The sequence below is a fragment of the Manduca sexta genome, chromosome 17 (assembly GCF_014839805.1).
Source record: "Manduca sexta isolate Smith_Timp_Sample1 chromosome 17, JHU_Msex_v1.0, whole genome shotgun sequence".
In the NCBI taxonomy this organism is placed as follows: domain Eukaryota; kingdom Metazoa; phylum Arthropoda; class Insecta; order Lepidoptera; family Sphingidae; genus Manduca; species Manduca sexta.
This window is the reverse complement of record NC_051131.1, coordinates 978,063-1,004,082: the sequence shown is the minus strand read 5'-3', so window position 1 is coordinate 1,004,082 and position 26,020 is coordinate 978,063. Positions and strand designations below refer to the sequence as shown.

Here is a 26,020-nt window from a genome sequence, read left to right as displayed (position 1 = left end):
GATGATAATATCGATGTTTACATTTAATACCATAAAAATCTTTATGAAATTATATGAGATTTAAACACGTTTCCACTTGTTATGAAAATGCCTTAAATATTTCATTAAAGGAACAAAAAATGCCACCTCAGAGCCACCGCCGTCGCACCGTTTAACATTGTTGTGATCGTTATTAAAACTGCATTAAATTGATGGCTTTTAAGGAATCTTATTATGACTGACAGTCGACTTCAATTTAAATAAAAAATTGATTCAAGTGAGTTGTCATAATTCGATACAGTTAATTCCTTTTAAAGAATATAATATAAGGGACATTTTCTTACAATAATTTTTATGGCGCCAAATAATGGCTTTTGTTTGTAGTCTGGTCTATGTTTTACAGTAAAATAATATAAAATTACCTAATAATTAGCCAGTATTTTATGAAAAATATTTTATAGTCACATTGTTTAGCCAGCCGACTTAAAGAAGCCGAATATAAAGAGAGTGGACATTCTTATCGATGCTTTTAATTTTTTACTTCGAATGCGCTTTCTGAAATTCTCTGAATCTTTATTTGCCACCTGCTAATAAAAATAAAACCAAAACGAAAAATAAACCTCAAGATAAAACAAGATAAAAATTAAAAGTCTTCAGACGACATTGACAAATCTATTAGTGAAGAATTTGTAATGCCATCTTATATGCGTGGGCGCAGATTGCAGTAAGGATTAAGTATTAACATCAGACATTGCATTAAATTGTCATTCATATTTATTTATCTTTGTTCTGTCAGGATCAATGTCTAAAACTACAAATTAATTTTCAACAATCCTATTTAAATGAAATATGGTCTAAATGCCAAAAATGGTAATCGTATTTTGGCCTTTTGTTTTAACATTTTGTAATCTTTTTTGTCGCGTGCCAGTTTTAGTGTTTTGCTGACAAATATGGTTTAATTCGATTATTTTATGTAAAATTTTATTAAGATTTAAATCAATTTGACGTTAGTTGTTTTTGGGATCTTGTCAGCAGTAAAATAGTTATCATTCTTAAAGAATTTACAATCGAAATTGACCAACTGGCACTGAATTTAAATATTTTTAACAAAAGACATATTTTGAGTGTTGTTAAATACGTTAGTATCCGGCAATGAAAGTAACCTAATGCACATTTTAATGAGCCGTAAGTGGTATTCATAAATGTGGGACATTGAAAATACTTTCATCATCTCGACATTTAATTGTTACATTAGCACAAAACAATTTTATATTAAATTAACCTATACACAAGCCTTTTTCCATTCTGTTCCCAAGTTTTGTAAACTGATATAAACAGCTGGTAAATGAAAAAAATAAAACTGACTAGGAAGAGATCGCGTGTGGGGTGCGCTATGCGCGGAATCTGAAATAAAACCAGTGGATATTTACGGCCCTAAAGTGGACCAGTTATCGTAGATGTCCTCTGCTCTAGTTTTATTTTTGCAGAATAATAAAAAGACCGAGGAATGCACAGAAAAGTACGGTAACTGAGGCGTATGCGTAAATATGGTAATGTAGGCACGACCGATATGTTGGAACAAAGAAAATTGATAATTATTGAAGGTTTCGAAAGGTGGTGGAATTCTGGAAGAATTAGTTCTATCAAGTAAACTAATGTTGCCGTTATATAATAAACAACATCCAGATACGAAAATGAAAAATTATCTAATAAATTAAAAAAAAAATGTTAAATAAAATATTATCAATCAAAATATATTTATGATCGCTTCTATTTCCAATGAATAAATGTGACGACGAAAACATTGAGGCTTTCCAGAAAATATCAGTTAATGCTTTAATTATTTTACTGTAGGTGCATTTTGATTCAAAAGGAAATTATCTTATCCGGAACATCAATGTTTTTGCCTCAGTTTTCGATATGACGATAAATTCATTTTTGTCATAGAACGCGAATATCGAAGCTGATAACGAATGAAATGCAACTAAGTATATTAGTAGCACCTACACTTTCGCGATTATCACTATGAAGTTACGTATGTAAACCAAACACAAGAACCGATCCAGGTCATGAGTAATATTATTGGTAGCAAACCAAACGGAACACATATTCAAAATATGTCTACTATGACCAAAGAAGTTCGAATAACGGTCTGTTGAACGTGCCTACTGGTTTATTGTCTTTCTGTAGGGCACACTGCATTTTATTGTTAATGCCGTTGCATGCCCTGATCTTTTTTTTTATAAAGAATTTAAAAATTAGTAGGTTTTCGAATATTATGTGGTTTTTACTAGTTGTTGCTCGCGCCTTCGATGAAAGACCTTTCTTGCAATATTACAGTACAAGATGTAATTTTCTGGAACTAAAAATTAAAGTAGCCCTTATTATTTTAATCGAGAAAGTGGTCTATCTTCGTGCTACATTTCGTCAATATTTGTTCAGTGTTTTGTTTGCTTCTAAGAAACTTACTCATCGCAATTTCTTGTTAGTTCTGCGTCTGCGCGTCTTAGTATATCTCCCAATAAAAATACCATAAATATACCATGTAACAGCCACTGTACTGCAAATATGTATTAACGAGGAAGTAAATATAACTGGATGCAGTAGGTGGAGTCGTTTTTATTAATGCTTGTTGATTATAGCCGTCGCGCCGCCACGCGTCTCCGTGCTCGTACGCATGTTTAAACGAGGTAATTAATATTAGTAAGCCATTTTGTGTCCATTTTGACACCTTATATTTTACTGTTCACGATTTGTAAATGGCGGTTAATTGTTGTTAAAGACCGATTAATCTGGCTACATATGGACTCCATTTTTATACATTATAAGGTGTTGGAATGTACCTAATAAGTTTTACATTGGTACATACAGTATTGGTACATATATCTTAGTAATTTTAAGAATATGAACATTAAAAATTAATTTAACCCGCATTGGGTTGCTGACTGAAAATTAAATTGAAGTTATTTAACTTATTTCGAATGAGTTAATTGTATATACATAGCTTAGTTTATATAGCTTGCAATCTGCACTTAAGTATTAAAAATATCTCAGCTAAGTAAGCTAATCTGAACTAAATTAGCTTATTTTTCGGTCTGCAATCCGCACAGTGTAATTGATTTAGCTGTTTATTACAATTTTTAAGTCCTTAATTAACATTATAAGTATAACAATGTAAATTTTTTTTAAAAGTAACTTTTCTTAACAAAATACCGTACACGCGCCACACCAGAGTAATGAATCAGCATAATTTAAAATTCAGATTTCGTAACAAATAAACTATGTTAGCGGTTTCTTTTAAATTTGCCATCATTTAGTATAATATACCGTAGCTGTCTTTTTCTTTGACGGTTGTTGGTTGGAGAAGTTATAATGGCTGGCGTGGACCGGGCTTACTGGATCTTTTCACCTGCTATGTATGTAGAAATATCATCAATTAGAAAAGCGCAACGGAGCGCTTCTATTCTACACTAGGTACTCCACGCCAGCCCTAATTTTTCTATGCGTTACTTTGACTGTGATAGAGTGGCGCTGGTCTGGTACCGAGCGATGAAAATTTTAAATATTTATATGCCATGTAGTTATAATGTAGACCAGAGGTTTCCAAATATTTATTTTCAAATGGATCCTTTTCAAATTTTTTCTGGTTCCGGTAGAGCTTTTTTTTGGTTTCGCACAGAAAGTGCATTACAAATATCGCCTAGCCATCGCGGGGAGCGTCTGGACAGTTATGTTGGGGTCACCGTGCCTCACGACCTCTGTCAATACTATCTGCCTACATTGATAGGTGAAGTCAAGCCAATATTTTAGTACTTTACTAACAAACCAGATAAATTTTCGTGGGCGCTTACAAATTGTGAGCCCCTTTTTTGGTTACACCGACGTAGACCCCCATCAAGTCTTTCGTGAACCTCTGGGGGGCCGCCTGGATCACTTTGGGAATCATTGGTGTAGACTTTGGTTATTAATAGTCTAGATTTAAGTTTCTCTCTTGTCACCCCCAGTCGTATAACATGTTATGACTTAAGCCGGTGCATAGAGCAGGCTGGTATTATTCTGCTGACCGTCACAAAATACGCTTCTCGTTCAATTATGTACTTTAGTGACTGAACCGTAAGATTAAAATGTTAAATTAAAATTTAAAGGTAATTTCGTTTAGATAGGCACCTCATCCAAGTCTATCGCGTTCAAGATCTCTTACAGGACGAGCCTCCGCCCGATGCCGTAAATATAGAATGCCAAGGGCGTGGCGATAACCTCGGTGTAAACACCGTTAATTATAATCGCTTGTCGCTTACACTCGGCCGTAAGGCATAAGCGGTAGCGGAAAAGTGAGGTTGGTATATGCTATAGTGTTTCCCGTGGTTCTTGGTACTTTTGGTGTAGATATTTGTTTATAATTAAAAAAGTAAACGTGACACGGCGGAATATAAACGGGGAAAAGTGGGTGCAGCATTTGGCCCTCTGCCTACCCCTTTGGAGATGAATGGTATACGAGTGTGTGTGTGTGTGAAAAATCTAAGTTAATATTAATATCATATTGAACAGATTGAATTTAGAGTTAAATTTAGTAATTGGCCTCCTATTGACATCGTAGATTTTACTTACGATTTCGATCCATAAAAAACCTACCTTATTAATAAGTTTTTTTAGTCTGCTAAAACACGATTTCAATAAAGATTATAGTACTTTCGATTTTTTGTCATCGATCGCAAAACATGACAGGTTTGTTTTTAGATGAAATATTTTGTTTAATATTTCAAGGCTACAAGAATATGCATATGGAACAAAAAATATGCTTATATGTAACATTAATGAGTTTCAAGGCTTATTCTTTACGACATGTAATGTTGTAAATGTTCATAATAAAAGTTTTATAACACATTACATAAAAGCTGGAGAAATCCCAAAAAAGTTATGTGTTTTTGGCAATAACTTCCCAAGGGATGAATATACGATTGTATAAGTGAGTGAATGACTGAATGACCGAATCAGGTATATTACTTATCTAAACCAACGCTGCCGCTTCTCCCTTGTAGCGTGCTTGAACTGAGAAATATTAATTCATTACCAATTAAATATTGTTATCGTACGTTTTCATGGAATCTTGGATTATCAAGATCAGTTTCAAATTACTTAATTACAACTTACGACTCAAAATAATTTTAATTACAGGTCTATTAATTATGGATGTGGAGAAGATGTGAAATGTTGTTTATTTTCATTAAAGTATATTCTGCCGAGTCCATATATATATTGATATTTATTTTATTTTGATTCTTCGTTCGTGTATAGTTTTAATGAACCAACGGCTATAAAATTGTACAGATTAGTAACGTTATAGGTATTCACACTACAGAATTGATTTCTCTATTATAAATAATTTGTATAACGTTCTCAATTTTGAAAATTTTTATTTTTTGCATAAACAAGGCCGAAAATCCTGTCTAGAATATCAAATATGTTTACATTAAGTTTTCGCAGATTACAGAGCGTTTCAATCTGGAACATAGCGCTGGCGTGCTTTGCTTAGTGGCAAAAATAAATACAATGCAAAAAAGGAAGTAATTTAATTTCCACAGACAGATATGTATAGATACAAACGTATACCGGGGAAAAAATAAAATTAACATTATAAACAGGTGGTATTATATAACAATGGAGGAAATGTCTGGACGGACGCCCCTAAGGGAGACTACGTCCGAAAACTATTTCATTGTGATGAAATTCTTTAACTAACGGAAAATTCTACATCATTTCTGTGTCGAGTATTAACTGGCACTGTTTGTATCGAAACAAACTCAAACTTCAAATCTGGCATACACTTCATGTTCAATTGTATCTAACAATACTTATTTATCAAGAATACATACTCTATAGTTTATGAAATTGTTATTAAGAAGACACAAAAAAAGCTATGAAGGAATTTGCTCACCTACTTTTCTAGCCGACTGTCCATGCTAATTCCCAAATAAGTATCGCTCTAATTACTCCAGTTTTTTGTTTACATAGTAGACGTACAAAAAATCGTTCGCTTTGACAGCGTGACAAGTCCAGCGTACAACCTTGGCATTCAACTTGCTCTCCTTCCGCGTTTTCATTTGATATTGTATCGCCTTGCGCGTTTTGTGCGGGGTATCTGACATCAGTTTGAAATGTGGGATGTTTGCGTAAGGTTTACATCTGTTTGTAGATCATGTATAGAATGCAGTAACCTATGAGCTGTCACATCTATGTTTAATTTTAGATTATTTTACGGCAGTATTAGGAATTATCAGTATTTATGGGAACTGCATTATAATTCGGCATCAACTTTATTTACATGTCTACTTCTAAATATTATTTTTAAATCTGAATGATGAATAATAATCCGAAGAGCGACCAAGACTCTCCATGTATAAACAGCTCTACATCATTCTGATCTCTGTATCAACGCGCTGCAGCAGCGCACTGCTTTCGTTCACTATTGCTGATGAATTGGCTTAATTCAAAACCGCTTGCGTGTATAAATTTTGCTAGAAATAGGATGTTATATTTTATATCCGCCCGGATAGCGACCACCGTACACAAAGTGATAAAACCCGCTATAATGGTCCACGTTAGGTGTTGCGTTCCGGAATCAGTCTGTATACTCGGTTTCAACAGGCCAGCATAATTGTATCAACTGTCGAGGGGTGATCATATCTCGTCAGTTCACATTCTATTGGACCCAACTTCACTTACTATCAGATACAATGGGGTGACTGCTGTGCCCGAATAAAAATATATATACATATATATTTTGGTTTAAAGAGAATTCGATACCTGTTCCTAGTGAAATTATAATTAAATGAAGGATTAATTGGCCTCAGCGTAAGTATAACAGTTTTATTGATTTTAATCCATTTTACAGCGTACCTTGCTCCGTGATCTTTATTCTTGTGTGAATATTTTATTCTCCGTGACCTTTATTCATCATCAGAGGTATTATTATAATCCTTCTGTCACGAAGCGTAAAGACCCTGCCATATTACCGACAGACCAGAGGTATTTACCACCCACTTAAACATATCGATATACAAATTATCGATTTGCGTAATATTTCATAATAAAAATATCGATAAAAAGGTGATCAAAATGAGCGTGTTTATTTCATAAGAAATCCCTTTCGTGTGAGCAGAATTTATCTTCAACTTACTGGGATTGCTTTACAAGCTCGCAATGCCGTATATCATTGAGCTTTTATGCTGCAGTAAAAGTTTTAGTTTCAATCATTTCGCTGACAGTCTAAAGATTTCCTCTTAGCGTATAAATATCTGAATATGAATTAATATACGTACCGCCGTAACACTTTTGTTCTTACATTAAAATGTTTACAGTGTCGGTGTGATAAATAATAATTATTATAAAAAAAAACGCATTCAATTCTTGTTGTTGTAAAAAGGTCTTAATATCTTCGAATCGAATGTGTTGAGAAACCGTAGGATGGCTGAGCTATTTCTAAAGGATTTTAATGATAATAGATACAAAAACTTATACAAAAGTCGTTGGTATGTAGTATGTACTCTCTTTTTTATTTAAACATTGAATTATCAAGAATGTACTTCCCCTGTAATAAATAAAGGATATTGTAAGAGGAAAACCTCAATCAATCACAACTTTCGATTCTCACGTTAAAACAACTATTTTGCGTAATTTCCTGGTAATTTATAAAGTAACCTTTTAGGTTTTTTAGTTGGAACATTAACCGGAAAGTGTTTGGTTGTTTTTTAAAAAAACCTGACGTCGCGTACTCGCTGTGACGTTCATGCAGTTGAGATATGAAAATTGGTCCCCAGAGATATTGTCCATTGAGTTATAACATAATATTATTGATAAAATTCATTTTTTACAGTAATATGAGCTTTATAAGCATTTTTGAAGCATTCAAAGTGTCGTTGGATGTAATCATTTATTTATGTTGCAGATATATTCGTGGACTTTTATGGCGTAATTTGAACAGCTGAAGTTATGAAGAAATTACGTTATACGGTCGATAATCTCAAATTAACTTTCTGGTTTTATGTATAGTCAGTTGGCAAACAGCGGTGTGCAAACATTTGTGATAGTTGTAATTACCTGGCTTTATAGGATTTGCACACAGTGGCCCACGTAAGTGCGTCGCGTTCCGGGTTCAGCCTTGTATATCCGGTTCCAACAGGCTATCACAATTGTAACGACTACCAATGGTTGATCTTTGCCGTGCCTGATAAAAAAAGCATACATAATATTTACTAAAGGCTTCTCAGTGAGTTATACAACACTGTTCAGTCATGTTATAATTTGCAAGTCAAGATTCTGAGTTAATATTTAAAAGTAGGCGTGGTTCTTGTCATCGCCGAGGACTGATCACGTCATTCTGTTAAAAATATTAACCTAAACATGTTCTTAAAATGAACAAAACAAAATGAACAATGCCCTTTTGTCTCAATCTGCATCTAAACTACTTGTCTTGAAAATACCTCGGAATTTGCAAGCAAATAACAACCAAAAAATAAAGCCAAAATAATGTTAATATATTTTTTCCCTTCATTATCAGGATCCACATCTTCGCGTATCTCCTAGTAATTTATTATCATTTATATCCAATTACAATTTAAGTAAACATGATAACTTTACTGTCAGGTAGCTATTATGTATTTAAGTTGAGGTTAAATTAATTTAAGCACGTCAAAGAAAGTAAGTTTACATGAAACTGATTATGTGATGTGATTGAATGGGTAATTGACCTGTTTGTTTTGCATAACTTAATGAAACTGCTTATGAGATGTCATTTTAATTTCTTTAATTATTAAAAATACTGCCGAATTGAAAACCTACTCCTTTTTTTGAAATCGGTTAAAAAGTTTTCAATATTAGCGTCTTCAATATTGTTGGGTAAATGATGTGGTTTGAAAAGTTTGTTGTCGTACCTTTTTAAGTTTTCGAATAAATTAATTCGTATTAAAAAAGCGTAAAAGAAATTAAGATCACAATTTACTGCTTTCTGCCTTAAGGGTACGAAATTTTTGGCCGAAATTATGTTTTGTTTTTAACGTTTAAAACGAATTTACATTTGCCCAGAAGGTGCGAAAATGTTATTTAGTGTTGTTTTGTTATAACGAAGTCTCTTAAACGTGCGGTTTATTGTCTATCCCAAAAATAAAATACATTTCCATCAGATTTGGACGCATCGATAGTTGGTCAATTGCAGTGAATCACTTTTATTGTGCTTTGAGTGTAATAATATAAACTGTACTGTAATATATGGGACGGGCGTGATCTTCGTTTTGTTTGTGTTTTACATTTTAGGATGACATCTTCGGGGTCATTTTCGACAAAGGTGAATCATAAAGGATTAATTTTGTGTGTAGATTAATATATGTACATTTTGCCAACAGGTTATGTAACAATGAAGTACCTATTGGTCGCCCATTGTCTCAAAATAGCTTTTCTTGAGTCAAACTAGAATACAGATGATAGTATAATACATTCGTTCAGTAGGAGCAATGCGAAAATATGTGTCAAATTTGTTTTAATTTTAAATAGAAGGCTGTTATGGATAAGACCTTGTTTTTAAAACATAATAAAATTTTATTTTTGTTTTAATGAAGATAATTATAATTAACAAAACTTTTATGGACTGCCGCACCATTTAGGCTCCCTAAAATTTTATCGAATATGTAATGGACTTAAAAGATTGTTTTAATATTATCACTAATGTTTTTGAAATGCTTGTGTAAAGGTGCATGCACACCGTAGTTACTTTTTGTGGAGCAACGTTCCAAATGTTACTCAGCAACATCTGTTAACACAAAGTTATTTATTGTTAGTACGTTAAGTAATATTGCCTAGCTTTTGAAAAACAGTCAAAATTTGGTAATGATCGATAAGATTGTTATCGATTGTTACCGTTGCCTGCGATGTTTAAAAACATATGCCGCGCGACATGATTATTGCTAAAAGTTACTTACTCTTTGTTATATTTTGCTAAATTCTGTTAATGGCGGTATAAACTCAAACATTGAGCAAATAGTAATAAGTTCACAAAAGTTACAGACGTTACTGTGTTACAGTTTCGTTCCGTAAAGGTAACTTCATTGTGGATGCACCTTTATAAACATCCTTATTATTATTCCCGGGGGAATACAATAAATGTTTCTGTGAAATGAAAAGCAATACTAAAATAAAAAGTACCCACAGCGTTTCTGCGAAACCCACGATGCCGCTACTTGGAATTTTGATGAGTTATTTACTAATCGAATGTTGTTTTTCCTTAGTGCACTTGGGGGCAAATAGGCATTTTAAGAAAAATAATTAAAAATAGAATACCTCTGATTGACGTCTTATACGCATACTAGTACAATACTGAGGTATAACATTTCAAAATTTCAAAGATTTTTGTTGAACTATGACAAAATTACAAAGTTTAGAATATTTAAATCACTCTCCTGTAAAGTTGTTTTCTTGCACTTGTACTAGTATATGTAGGATTCATCGTGATATTATGAACGAACAACTTAAGGTCACTGGCAAAGTCGAGGACAAATGTCCGGGAGGTCATAATATCATCAGATGGTCGGACCAAATCCCCTCCACGCTTAGCACCAAACTTCAAGTTGCGCTTGACGATACCAACGCCTATCCTTGGCGTAACAAAACAAAACACGGAGTAAGTGTTCAGGAAACCACGACCCTCAGCAATGAGTTAAAAGATGCAAGCAGGAGGATTTTGAACGAAATTACATAGTTTACGTCAAGAAAGGTGTCGACTCGGGGTTTCTAACATGGAAACATATAATTTATATTATTATCTACAAAAATATGTATCTATTTCCTCTCATTGTCTGTTTTAGACTCTTTAGACGATAAATTATAATTTTATATTTCTTGACAACTCTACATCCCTCTCTCCGCGCAATGGCTACTCGTTCTTATTTTTCGTATAATTTTTTTTATCAGATCTCTTTTGTTTTAGCATTATTTCCGTTTTGATCAGAAAATTACAATAAAACATTTTTATTGCCAATAAAAATATTTCGACACTTAATAATAAACAAGCAAAAACTCGTATTCTATAACTGATTTCAAAATGATTCATAAAGCAAAATAGAAAAATAATCCTTTCACTAAAAGCATGACCAAAAATTAAATCTGATATGGAATGTATTGTTCCGAAGTTGCACGCCTTGACAACCGAATTCTTTGACTAGTCCAGCTAGTGAACTTTGCGTTGATCGATTAACTAACATATTCACGAAAATATCTCTCATCGGAAACAACAATCACGTTGTGGGGATAAATTGGACTAGAAACTAGTATGGTAAAGTATTTAAGGACCTTTTCTTTGAGACAGTGTTCATCAATTAGGTACTATTCTGTATTCTGTGGTACTACCCGGGTCTTGCCGGTCCATTTATATTACAGACAAATGTCTAAATCGTCTTTCTTCTTTATTGTGTTAAATGAAACTTAACATAATTCTTCTTTACCTCTGCTAACATTGTACAAAAAATCATCCATGGATAAATAACGATCATTTTCACCAAAATCTTGGTTTTACTTATCTGATTGTATTTTGTTTTGTAGTTTTGTGCGAAAATGGCAAATGCGTGTGTTTCTGACTAAAAGGGTGATGTTACCGCTGCGACGAATTCTCTTAGAATATTAACAATGGCCTTATATACCTGAAATTACGATTAAGTCATGGTGATGTCCGCAACCAGCCAGAACTTCTATGCTGCAAACAATATATTATTTTCGTCTGCTTGTGGCATCTGTATTTTTCTAATGTTCATCAGAATTTTCAGATTACGATTCATACTCACATCACACCTATAACCCCGGAAGGGTATACGTAAAACCAGGGCACTTACTTCTGTGTTCCGTCTTACGATGTGATAGGGACAATGCCAAATAGAGCACAAATTCCAAACTCCGGGCTGATACTGATGTGAAAACCCAATATCACTGCTGGACCTGGAATTTTGACCCACAACCTCAGAGCAATGTCGTACGTCGCACGCAATACAACTACGCCACCTAGGTAGTATATTACGAATCGTAATCTATATTACGATGATATTTAAAAACACCTAAATGAGAAACTGGCCGTTGTGCAATTCGACGAATTATTAGCGCGCAAAGGTGATAAAATGCAAGTGTTAATTACACGCGTAATCACACTGTAATTAACATTTAACAACATTTAATTTAAGTATTTTATTACACATTTCACCTCTCTGTGATGACAGATGACAAGCTGAGATTGATTTATGTATCTCAGGCTATACTCAGTAGAATTTAATGTATTGTTTTCTCAAGACGGATGTGAATTATGCCTCTTAGCCGAATTTCGGCTAGGGCGGCCAATCTCAACGGAGATCTGTCAGCTACGTAGGAGATATTATAGTGCACAAGTGTGAGCCCAATACACAGGTGTAATCTCTGTTCCTTCACTCAAGAGTACCAACGGCTTTACGTGCTTCCGGAGGCATGGGAGTATCTAACCGCCAACTTGTACATCAAGTTTTAAACAATGTAAAGCTTAGAAAAAGTCAAATAAATGACGCTATCTAAATCATATTTTTTAATACAAGTAATTAACCCTGATAGTTTACGAAATCAACACGTTCTTCAAAGTGAGTCAATGACATAATGTGTCTAATGTAGGTGCGTGTGCGCATCCTAATGTTCAAGGCCGGTCGTGTCTTGACCTAGACGCCTACAGCACATGCCTGTCAACGCCCTTTAACTTTGACTCTTGGTCTAGGTTGAAAGTTGTAGCGGGTTATTTAATATTTTCTAATTATTAATACTAATCTATACGAATAGTATACATGCGACAATTTGTATGGATGTTTGTTATTCGATCACGTCTGAACGGCCGAACGGATATGGATGAAATTTGTTTGGAGTAGCGCATAAGCTACTTTTTATGATATAAAAATTTATAGCGGGACTTTCATCCCGGATAAACTTATATACGCGGGCGGAGCGGCGAGCAAAAGATAGTTTATTTTACTTAATTAAAATTTTTGCCGTGATTGCTGCCGTTTTGATTAGAAATAAATTGATTAGATTTTGTTTCGTTTTTGTATATGCACAGAGATCCATCGGCTATGGAGAGTTAAACTTTTATAGTTAAAGACATTAACTTACAGGAAAATAGGAAATTAATTTGAAACATAGTCTTTTACTTTTGTGGCAAATTTTTATTTTGTCCTCATATTTTCTAGTCAATGCTTGCTTCCTCTTATATAAATTTATTTTCTTTGCATAATAATTGCGCAAATTCCTTTCTTCAGAAAACCACAATTCATGCTAAATGCTTGCATATCTTTGGAAGTTATATATAATATAATATCGCATTTAATTGTTAATTAAATGCGATAGTTAAATATTTAGGTAGTGTAAATCGAGGTCATTATTTAACAGATTTCATTTCATCATCACGATTATTAAGGTAAACATCATCAGCAATTCGAGGTGCCAAATCGTGAAATTTTAAAAGAATCACCTACATAAAAATGACCTAATTAACCAGAGGACGCGTTGAATCCAAAAATATTTACTCGCTTATTCTTTCAAATTATACCATTAATGAGATTTTTGCCCTGTTAACTCATTGTGAGCTTTATTTAACAGTCATTTAACTGCTAATTTCCAATAAAATACATGCGACATAGTATTGTTCGGGTTGAATTCAATGTTCCATTCTATGCTAATAATTCCCCATAAATGCGATGTGAGTTTAGTTTTTAACTTGAAAGACGCGTGAGTAATATCTGATTTAGGAGTATGACCTCTTTGACTCACTGTATCCTTGTTTTCTACTATTTGTTGTAAAGAAATGTGAGAAATTGAGGAATTATCAAAAAAACGGGAAAATAATTAAATATCAAAGACATTATATATAGTTATTTACAGACCGAATATCAGGGCCAAATCATGATATGGAAAAAATATGAAGTATTTTACATTGATGTTTTGCTGTTTCGCAGTAGATTGAGTAACCATCGCATGAGCGCAAAATTTTTGTATAACAATATGTCCGCTCTATATAATCTTAGAACTCTGATAAATATGAATATAAGGTTATTGGTTTGTTTACTAAGGTGATGCATAGACGCTTGCCTGTAGCAGTCACATGCAATACGCCTAGTCTAATGTTAGCGTCGTCGTGCGATTAACCTTATTTAAAATTAAATAAGCATAATTGACTACACTCTTCTATCAAGAGCTCTTCACTGTGGACCGCAGACATTACTGTTTGATTAGTCTGATCAAACAAAACAAATATCAGGTCGTCGGCCCGTACATAATGAAATAGACGAAGTTATTAACTTGAAATGTTTAGATAGTGCCATAACGTAAAATCCAAATTAATCATGGATTTTTTACTTGCTTAAAAAGGTTCCACTTTAGGTCAATTACCTTTCTAAACTTCTCTTGGTTTGTCATTTTGGAACATAAAGTAAGTGCAGGGGTGTAGTACAGCCGTACCAACCTTATTAATATTACGGGGCCCATGAGTTTTGGAGGTCCCTCTTAGACTATAGCTACGTTAAACTTAAGGGCTTCCATCATATTTTGATATAGGTCCCATATCCATATAATCCGATTCTTGCCGGCATCTCTTTTTTAATTTATGTATTATCTAATTATCATTAAACCGATTTGCAGACCGTATTGATGTATATTATTAGTATTTGGATGTCATATGCAGTGTCTGGGTACTTGTCGGAAAAATCCCTTTTCGCCACTGTACAATGTTACCTATATCAATATATCCGTATAGTTATTTCATTTATTCTAAGTACCTAAAAGTCACAAAAGTCCAGACTAATATGATAATAAAGTTGGGTCAAAAATTATCAAAAGTTTCCATTTTCCGAAGCATATAAGCCTCGGTTGTATAGTTGTATGGCGTGCGCAAAACGACAACCTTTGGTGACTGGTGTTCGATCCCGGATCGGGAAAAGTGACATTGGAGTATTTCTGCTCAATAGCAGCACGGAGTCTGAAATTTGTGCCTGATATTGTGATAGGCTCGCCTACACTGGCGGAAAGTAGGTGTGCTAGTTGCATCCCTACCTACCCCTTCGAGGATAAAAGCGTGATGTGTATTGTCGATTACGTTTCATTAGAAATCTGTTTTGAAGTGGTACCTTTTAATGTGAAGGAAAGAGCAAAATAGTTAACTTATTTAATAATGAAACGGTCTTATTATAGAATAAAATAAAATGCTTTATTCATCACTTAGGCAAACATTGTTGCGCTTATGATAAGTAAAGGTACATGAGAATATTTAATTATTACTTAAATAAAGTGGTTTATATAACTAAAGACATTTTATCATTACATTTTATATTGGTCATTTATGTAAATTTTATCAAGAAAAAATGAGGAAGCATGTCACCCACACGGCTTATCATTTATTACCTTATAAAGAACCAGCTAAAGTATAATGATATAGAATTAAAAAGGAAAATAAACAAAAGATCCATTAACCATACATTATAGGTATAAATATTCTTGATATTTTCTCTCTGACATTTTCTTGAACACAAACCAGTAATTTGGACGTGTTATTTAAACAATAATAAAATATTTGAGTGTATGCCTACTGTATCAAAATAATAATTCAAGAAGAAATTAATATACTATAATCTCGGCTTAATGGAATTGAAACTTGTTTCCATAACGCCGCATAAATATCAAACTGAATATAATATTTGACAAATTTGATTAAAGTTGGATATAACTCAAACGAGAGCTTACAAAAATAAATATTAAGATACTTACTCTGAGCTACGAGTCACGGTTTCGTTCGCGTGAAAAGCATTTGCCGCTAGAAGTCACTCAAAACCGTGCGATGCCAGCGCCATCTATTTCAAATTTCAGAAAATAATAATCCTATGTGAGCAAATTACCGGGATATAATATAGTAGCCTACATCGTAATCCAGAACATGGTCTACCCGTGTGTTAAATTTCATTCAAATCCGTTCAGTTGTTTCTCCATTTATTTCTAACAAACATAAAACAGATTGTCACAAGTAGTAAGATAATCGCTTTTCAATTCACTTTAGTTTGCATGTCGCTCGGAGCCAACGGTCCAACTTTATAATTACTGAAGGGTCCAGATGTCTCCAGGGGTGGGATAGTATATGTATTCGTGTTTTATTCTAGGATAAGCTGCTCCAATTCTATTCACTTTTACAAGAGAAAAAGCGCGGCTTCCATTTTCAATAAACGATCTTAATCGCCTTTTTCGATCTATCTCAATAAGTGACCAATCACAACTAATTTTTTGGCATACTTACAGAAGAGTTATTTTGATTGATTTATTCTCTGAATCGGATTGACGATTGAGGTCGGGATCATTTATAATAAAACCACTATAAATCCATTATATTAACAAATAAAAATCTAAATATATTATACGTAGGCTTTTGTTTTAAATTTGCTTAAAAATTAGTCCTAATACATCCAAATCTATGGATTCATTGTCTAACGTTCATGCTTATTTATAATATATCAATTCATGCATGATTTTTATAGACATATTATTAAAATTAATTCATACATCGGATGGCATTATTAACGGATATCTACATAAATAAAGAACATTTTAGTCTGTTATTTATTCGACGTTAATGTAAATCTGATATGTTGTTGTCGTGAGGTAAATGTTATCAAATTTCGAGACCTTCCTTTAAAGAAGGTGTCTTTTGGTCCTGCGCATTATCGATAAGATATAGGGACTGTTACGCTCTTGGCAATTCAAAATGATTGAACATGTTTTGGAATTTACATTGAATCCCTTTTAAATTTTGTTTTCTTTTTTGCAGATGGAGATGAGAAGGTACAAATCAAGTCGGACTTCTTTCCTTACGTATTGGATTTTTCTACTGCAAGTAAGTATTGAAAATTTTATTGAAATGTGATTTTCAATCGCACGTTCTACATTCTAGACCGATGATATTATAGTGGGGAGGGAAAGAAGCGAGACGAAGGACTTTAATCTTCAATAAGGAAAATGGTTATGCAATTCGAAAATTTGTTTTTGCAGGCTACAACTTTCTTCTAATTACTTTGGATACAATATTTCCTTTTGTTACTACATACATGAGAGCTATTTGAGCTGTAGCTCAGGGCACCGACTATTCTGAGGCCCCTAGTTCTCATTGAAGACAGTAGACACTATATTATATTTGTTGTGATTGTCTGAGTCATATGAAGTAGATAATAATATATTTTACTATATTCGTTTTTCTCTTGTACAGTATTCTTATAATTTATATATTGTTGTCAAAAATCGTTTCTTGATCTGATTGATAAGTAGGCCCCCAAACTAGATTTGGCCCAAGGTTCATCAAATTCTCTGAGAGAAATACAGCATGGATACATGCTGATTACTACTTAAAATTACAAAATACTTATTTCGGTCATCCGCAAATTTTTCTCAAAGTCAAATAGGGGTTGAATTTTCAAACTTCAGATAAAAGCTATCGTTCAAATAGCAACCTAACCGTAGAAAACAAAAATCACACAATATAGATAATTTTATTCGTACAACTGTCTATTTCAATTTGGTCGTTTTATACCACGAATAATTTTTATAATATTTGTCAAATCAGTCCTAAATTGAATGAAACAACGTCCTCTAACAACATGCATCAGAATCCAAGGGAAAGTTAAAATCAACCTTAAGGCTGTTTCCCTTATTCAAATATAATAAAGATTTTGGCTTCTTCAAATCTCCTTTAACCTGTGTTTCAGATGTTGGGCAGTGCTCGTCGCGGCGCCGAGGGTCACGGAAGACTGATGGACCCCCCAGCGCGGAACTCTATGTGGCGGTTTGGATTCCCCAACCCTGTCAACTATAACGACAATGAGCTGTTTTGTGGTGGATACGCCGGTAAGAAAAAAGGCATATTACCATAATAATGAAAAAACTTTCCCTATATTACTACTGACCTACTGCAGAGCAGGACTTCCTTCACTATTAAGAAGGATTAAACACGCTGTTGACATTGATAGCCAAGTGCGGACTTCTGAAATTTTTATGCAGATTTTCTGACGATGTTTTCCTTATCTTTTATTGCCATTGTAGTTTGAGGTGGTAGTAGCTTCCACCTGCTCTAATTTTCTTAATAGTGCTTAAACAGATTTGTTATAAATTAGTTATTGATGTAGGTATATTTGATGGTCTATTGACGTCTTCCTATATAAAAGTATGTCATCCCACACACTAATTTGCATTCCCGGTATTGTGGGTGACAGAGCCATCATACGAATTGTGACAATCAATTTTTAAAATGAATTCCGTGACGCATTTGGGATGTTAGGTACTTTTTAGATTCTGTCGGTAAAGATTATTCAAATATTTGTTTATTTACAAATCATAGCACTTACATAATATGGCTTATTACAACTGAATTAGGATGCGCATTAAGTTTAGTACTTGTATCTCGTATCATTTACAAACCTATTACAGTAATTCAATTTGTTAGACTCTAGTTCGAAGTTCAAGTTTACAGAAAGAAAAGAAAACAATATAATAATAATAACTACAAAAATCTCTTTAAAGAATGAACTGCTAAAGTAAAACAGCACGAATTTGCTATTTTCTGTTAATGTCTAGAAAAATATAGAATGAAATACATAGCAAATAAATACATATAATAAATATACAGGAAAAAGGCTGTCATAAATATAATTTTCGTAAATAGCATTTTAATTTATTCTTTCACTTTAGATTAGACAGTCATAGGTTTTCCGTAACTTGCAATCTGAGGTCTAAGTCAGGTTTCGATCAATTTACTGAATATTTTGTCTAAAACCTTCAGTTTAAACCAAAAAGCATCCCGCATTAGACTTAACCGTCGATTTTCTCTACACAGTGTAGAAAACAACATAATATGCCAAATATTGTCTGCCTATTGTCATTAATTGTCTAAAAATATGACGTAATTAAAAGACTATGTGAACAAAAAAACATACCATCAATAAGGAGCATTAAGTTTGAATGTCAGAGGTCTTCCTAGAAAAAAACTCCTGTTTAAAAAACGGAGGATAATCAATGCAAAGTCAAATGCTTTAGAATGTATAGTTCAGTGAACTTATTGTTATTTTGTGTCGCAACCTTCGCGAGCGGTAAGAAATAAATAGAGACGAGAATATGTCTAATTTACATCGATTGTGTGCGTTGTTATTGGTTTAAAACACGGATGTGCTATGTGAAGTAAAAAATGTAATATTTACTTGTATCTAATACTTATGTGTGATTTAGTTTTTAACGATAATAAAAAACAACCATAACTTTGTTGATTGCAGAAATATAAAATATTTTTTAATCATAATATCTCGGATTACTGGTATAGTTTTTAAAATGTTATTAAATTGTAATATTCTATGGTACCTATCCAATCGCAATGACCCGTTCATTAATGACTAATAAACAGATCCTTCTGAAAATATAACTACCTACTAGTCTACCTAATTATATTATTTAGCGTGTCGACTAAAAATATTTAGTATTATTCATTCTATCGTTCCAAAGAGCACATAGTAGCGCCATCTAGCGGTGATTGTGAACAATGTATAGGTATCATTTATTTTTATTACTAACTTGTTGACCCAACAGACGTTGTCCCGTCTTAACTATGAATTTGCAGCGCGCATTCTGTCAATCGCTGACAGTTATGTACAGTTAATAGCGTCGTTAAGTTTTCTTAATGTTTCTAATTTTCCGCGCAATTTTTTGATTTTTTTTTTCATAAGAAAATTCTCCTGATAATAACAAACACAACAAAAAAAAAATTGTGAAATCGTGAAATCCAGCCGTTTACGCGTGATGCCGTGACCAAGGGAAATATGGATTCTTTTTTATATATATAGATTATATTATGATATTATATACCTACGATTAATGTTGTTAATTTCAGTTCAATGGGAGCAGAACGAAGGAAAATGCGGTGTATGTGGCGACGCCCATCATCTCTCGGAGCCGCGACCGCACGAGGCTGGGGGCATGTACGCTAAGGGTATAGTCACCAGACATTATAGTGTGGGTCAGGTAAGCTTCTAAACAATAGTAGGTAAATAGAATCATAGAGCAGGATATAAAAATAATAACTATGTTTTGTACCATTAAAAATTAAAATAAACGTCTTTTAAAATTACGATTCTATTAAAACCGTGGAATTGTGATTTATTGTCAAAAAAGTGGGCTTTAGATAGATAGGTAGAGTTTGGTAATAGATTTTCCCTATTTCTTACATATGTATCGTAGCGTGCCAGTCAAGGGGGATGTCTTATGTTGTGTTGATTATAAAGACATTTTAATAATGTTACAGGAAATCGAGATAGAAGTGGAGTTAACGGCGAACCATCTCGGAACCTTCGTGATGAAGATGTGTCCGAACAACAATCCCAAACAAGAGGCCAGCCAGGAGTGTTTCGATAGGTAATCATTTTATTAATAGCTTCACATATATTGTAATTGTTAGTGGTGAGATATTTATATGCGCTCGGATAACGACCACAGTACACAAGGTTGTAAGTGTCGCGTTCCAGAATCGGCCTGCGTATATCCGTATCAAGCAGGTTGATATACTTGTGTTGACTGGTGAGGGTAATGATCTGATGTCGACTGATGATGATCTCATGTCGACACTCTACTGGAAACAGTGGGGTCAGTAAGCCATGCCAGAAAAAAAAATGCTTTCGTGTTAAATTCCCTAGAAAGAAAAGGTAGACAGGCATCATGCAACTAATCCACTCAGACAAGAGCGTTTGAATAGAGGTAAATTTATAAAAGCGGTTAGGAGCTGGGTTTTAGTAGCACTCTGGGATGTATTAATATTTAGATTGAGGAAGCCTTTTCTTGCTCAATGAATCCAAAATCTGCCAATACTAATTATTTGTTGTCTATGATGAGAATCTTACAAATGGCGAAGCGTGAAAATGTTCAAAAAGTAACCCGATGCAAACTAATTGCGGTAGTTAACGTATCCCGACCAATTTAACAGAAAACTAAAACTAAGACAAACGTAAATAAACCTAAAAAGGAAGCCGGTAGGAATCGGATTGTTTGGACGCTTCGCATCTGAATCTTACTCATGTCAAAAAACGAACTCCAAATCACATTTTTATTAGCTCAAAGGCCGAGTCAAGGGCACGGCGTCAGCGTATTCCAAAGTTAAAGTACATAAGCCCAATCAGGCAATTAATATTATTGAGTACCTATATTTCCAGATATCCGCTGTATATATCCGAGACGCGAGACGACAGGTTCTTGATCCCGCTGGACACTGCCAAGAAGGAGATATTCAGGTACCGCGTCCGGCTGCCACCCTACGTGACGTGTACGCAGTGCGTTTTACAATGGACCTATTATACTGGTAAGTTATGTTCATAGAGAAGTAATAATGAGTAGAGCTACGCCGTAGACAATTTCTTTCCCGTTGTTGTAAGAGCTAGGTTCATAGCAATAAATTATCATTTAGTCTATAATACTGATAAGTAATAAGCAATATTATTCTAATTTAATGATAGGGAATAAAGTTCTAGGCAGTTTTATGACGAAGGAATTGTTACACTCAATTGAGTGGATACCTACTATTGTCTCATATGTAGTAGTATTAAAAATAGAGGCCATAACTAAAGGTAATGATTTTCCAGGCAACATGTGGGGCATTTGTCCCAATGGCACGGAAGCTGTCGGCTGCGGTCGTTCGGAAACCTTCAGGAACTGCGCTGACGTGAGCGTTGTGACTAGCACCGGTGGTTTGCCACCTGCCTTCGCCGGTGACCTTCGCATCGACTATCCATTCCTGCTGTACTACCGCGATATCCAGATGCCACAGAACGTGTATCCTCTTGTCGTCAGGTGAGAAGATTGAAATTGAATTGGTATGATCTGATGTGTCATGTGAGAATTGGAGTTGTGAAGTGTATGAAGAAGTTGATGTAGGTATTAGAAATAGTCCGGGACCGTCCTGTATGCGCCGAAGAAGGCTACTGTGGGTTTTGGTTGGTATGCCGGGGGATATACAGGGGTCCAATGCTCGTTCGGATGAAGCTATACTCCCGACTATCGACATTAGGCCGTAAGACCGGTGAAACTAATATAACCGTTCCACTCATCCTCCAAGTGATCGTAGCTAAAACTTGTTTTTGCCCGCGAAAAAAAACCTGTTAGAAGTAGTGATTGTATCGTTGACTTTAAGAATTTAAGAATATCTACAATACGACGAATATCTGCCTGGTTAATTTAATAATTAGTTATGATTTAGGAATAAAATTGTATTTCAAGATACCTACGCCGAGCTACGATACTCTTTGGCCACAGTCACTCCTGGATACTAAGATTGTAGTTGCAGATGGGAAATTTAATATGGGATATTTATTTCTAATTATTCACTGTACTTAAATAATAATTATTTATTTATTATATATAAATAAGACGGACTTAATTTGTCAAATATGTTTGATAATACCATGAATACTTTGGACAAATTTTTAAACCAAAACGTTGTACTTTATTTGCAGGAGCGGAGTTAGGATTTTGCTATGGGGATTATTCAACTTGTGTTTTGAAGTATAGTGTTATCGTTTTATTTATTAGGTCCCCTTTGGTCTTATTCTGGCAAATTCTAAGTTTAATATCAGGATTAGGCTTTTCATTATAAAAGCAAATCCGATTTCATTGTCCTACATATTCAAATGTATGTATTGTGTATATTTTGTGTCTTTCTTCAATCACTATATCTATGCACGTATATGTTTAATATTTCTCTAATGTGCTTAATATTTCAGAGAGCCAAAAGACACGCAATTGGAATCCTACGTTGTTAGGTAAACTTGTAACGTATTTTGTATAAATTGTGTACGTGTTAACACTGACTGTAAGTTGATTTTTCTTTGCAGCAACGATATTGACTCTGAGTCTCAGGAGGAATTCGTTCCGCCGGTCATTAGGTATAAAACCATGTCCTTAGACTGGGTTTGGCTGCAGATACGGTGGTAGATTTGTGTGAATAAATTGTTCGTTTTAGCGTTAGGCCTGCCATACATAATCATTTCAATTTACCAAGATTGTAAGGACAAGCATCCAAGTTACATACATACATACATAACATCACGCATTTTATCCCCGAAGGGGTATGCAGAGGCGCAACTAGGGCACCCACTTTTCGCCAAGTATGTTCCGTCCCATGATGTGATAGGGGGCGAGCCTATCGCCATATCGGGCACAAATTCCAGAGTCCGGGCTGATACTGAGCAGAAAAACCCAAATATCACTTTTCCCGACCCGGGATTCGAACCCAGGACCTCAGAGCGCTATTGTACCGGACATGCAATACAACTACGCCACCGAGGCAGTCAAGGCATCCAAGTTTTAGTAAATAAAATAATTTCTCTGATATTTTATTTATCTGATCGAAAAATTTATTACTAAATTTCGTTTTCGTATTACAACCTGAACTGGAAATTAAAAAGGAGTCAACAAGGTACTCACTTGATCTCAAAAAAGGTATTGTTTTTATTTTGGTAAATTTTATTTCGTTTACGTTTGTTCATTGTAAGTTTTTGTGAATAATGGCAGGCTTAAAATATTGTAAATTATCGATTCGTCGGTCGTGACTAACTGAATGTGAATTTGTACAAATCTGTATATTCTTGTGACTAACAATTGTTGCTCGTTTTTGTACCTTTTTTCAGTGGATCCTGAATGTTGAACCCTATCCTGTTGTCGATAAATCTCCTTTTCATTTATTTTGTCTTGTCTAACAGAATGTTGTTTTTTCGTAGTAGTATTTAACAGAATGTTGTTGTGCTTGCAAGATTTGAACACTTTTATGTTTTCCTAAGATCTCAATTTCCTTGTAAAATGATCTGTGTTTTGTATAATTTGTTTTGTGTGTGACTATAGATGGTGTGAAGTTTTGATAATAATGTACATATATATATATACACTTACTATACAAACATTTTCTATCTTTGGTTTTATATTTTATTCATTCCAATTTTGTCAGACATTTTTTGTTATACTAAACTACTATTTTTAATTTTCACGTTTACCTTATATATTTTCAAAATTTAAACCTGCACGTACAACACACACGTACACGTCAATACACATACTTTTCCTAATCTTTATATTACAATATTACATAAAAAAAACAATACTGTAGAGCAACAAATAAAATATTCATGGTCAATACATAACATTTGTTACTTAAAAACTACCGCTGCTTTCTAAATCTAATTATTGCGATCTGAATGATTCCAGGGATCAAGTGTGTGTACCGACGGACCTCTTCCGCAAGCTGCCTGGTATGCTGAGCTGGTGTCAGACCAACTGTCTCCGGTATCCACCCAACTGCCCCGAAGCGCTTTGTACCTGCCCGTAAGTTGCTGTTTCAGTTAATTTTGATATAATTGCAACAACAGGTAAACAAAATTTGTGCGTTCTATTTGCAAAACCACATTAACACTACGCAAGGATACATTTATCAAAAGAATAATCTTGACAAAAAAGATAAACATTTAAATAAGACTTAACTTGCTCATATTATGACTATGGCTAATGGGTGCAAAAGCATAATATCGGACTCCTTTCCAAAAGACATAGTTACGCGTTGCTGTCTCTTATTTATTTAACCAAGAGTCCATTTTGTCTATTTATTTATTTTGGAAAGCCATGAATTAGTTCTAACGTTTCATTTACATTTACAGGCAAACGTGCGAAGCTGTAGGTGAGTATAAGGGTCGGGAAGGCGCAGATGTGTACTGCATGGACCTCTGCATCGTGTATCCACCCAAGTGTCCCACCAACAAGTGCCGCTGTTATTAGCATAGTCAGAACAAGGCGACAGTATCAGCAAAATTAGACCCTATGTTGTAACTATCTCAGTTTAATTGTTTACCCTGCTTTTAGGGTAGGCAGGTAAAAAATATTTGACCGGAAAGCATGTAAAAAGTTACGCTTAAGCCTGTTTTACTTAAAACATCTACGTACAAAATAATGGTAATCAATATGGTATTATGTAAAAATTTCCACATTTGAATGTTTACATTTTTTTACTGTCGCCAATTTTTTTTCCCAAATGTCTCAAACATTTGATTGTAAAAACTCTTGAAATTACTAATTACGTTTCGAATTTTATTTCTATAACACCGATGTACCATTTATTTTGAATTGAGCCCTTGTATATTATGAAATAAAAAAACTTGACCATATTATGTTTTAAATAAAATCATCAATGATTAATTAACTTTTTTGACAAAATAATTAACGCGGTGTTTGTATAACGAAGTGGTATTAAAATAAATGACTGACAACAAATTACTAGACCACCTTAGTTAGAAACTTTACCACTTCTGAATAGCGTCGACTCAATACTCTGATATAATTAATCGATAGGTACTTACCTGTTCAAATATAACTTATCAACATAAAGTTATATTTGTTTGTATATTATATGTAAAACGTATTTGTCTATATCATTTTTTCTTAATGAATTTAAGCATTGTACAGTAATAGGTTATGTAAGTCCAAAAGTCATGTAAAAATATCAAACTAAAACAAATACGAAAATTGTATAGTGCCGCGATGGCGTCAATATTTTGCCATATTAGTATCTAATCGATAAACAGATGCCAGATGTAATTGTAAGTAAAAATAATGTGTTTGAATCATTATTTTTGTAAAATAAAATCGTATGTAATTTGTAATTGAAGTTTTATTTTGTATTTGTCTCCCATATTAACTTCGCAATCCATCCCTGGTGAAAATGATTTTTTCCACACGATTATAATTAGAAGTAAATAAACAAAATAGATTTTTAAATAAATGCGTACCTACTATGACATTTGTAGACAGTGTGTTGGCTTTGAAATAAAACTAAAAACTATTTAAACGGATTTTATCGCGGTTTTTTATATTATTATTTTCTCCCGACGTTTCGAAGACTTTGCAGCCTTCATGGTCACGGGGGGGACTGAGGTGTTGTTCATCCGTAAAGTCA

At 33.9% G+C, this 26,020-nt stretch overlaps 1 protein-coding gene across 2 annotated transcripts in view; it reads left to right on the top strand.

The window, feature by feature from the left end:
- The window catches only part of LOC115451507, a 50,908-nt gene extending 25,181 nt beyond the window's left edge, over window positions 1–25,727 (top strand). Inside the window, exons 2-11 of one of the 2 annotated variants that reach the window (XM_030179853.2) lie at window positions 16,832–16,897; window positions 17,763–17,901; window positions 19,931–20,061; window positions 20,342–20,451; window positions 21,243–21,388; window positions 21,669–21,876; window positions 22,806–22,844; window positions 22,917–22,967; window positions 24,283–24,399; window positions 24,729–25,727. In XM_030179853.2, the coding sequence (XP_030035713.1) occupies window positions 16,832–16,897; window positions 17,763–17,901; window positions 19,931–20,061; window positions 20,342–20,451; window positions 21,243–21,388; window positions 21,669–21,876; window positions 22,806–22,844; window positions 22,917–22,967; window positions 24,283–24,399; window positions 24,729–24,846 (1,125 nt within the window). In that variant the 3' untranslated portion in view covers window positions 24,847–25,727. The remainder of the gene's footprint in view (window positions 1–16,831; window positions 16,898–17,762; window positions 17,902–19,930; window positions 20,062–20,341; window positions 20,452–21,242; window positions 21,389–21,668; window positions 21,877–22,805; window positions 22,845–22,916; window positions 22,968–24,282; window positions 24,400–24,728) is intronic. The other variant, XM_030179854.2, reaches the window with a different exon arrangement.
- The last annotated feature ends 293 nt before the right edge of the window (window positions 25,728–26,020 follow it).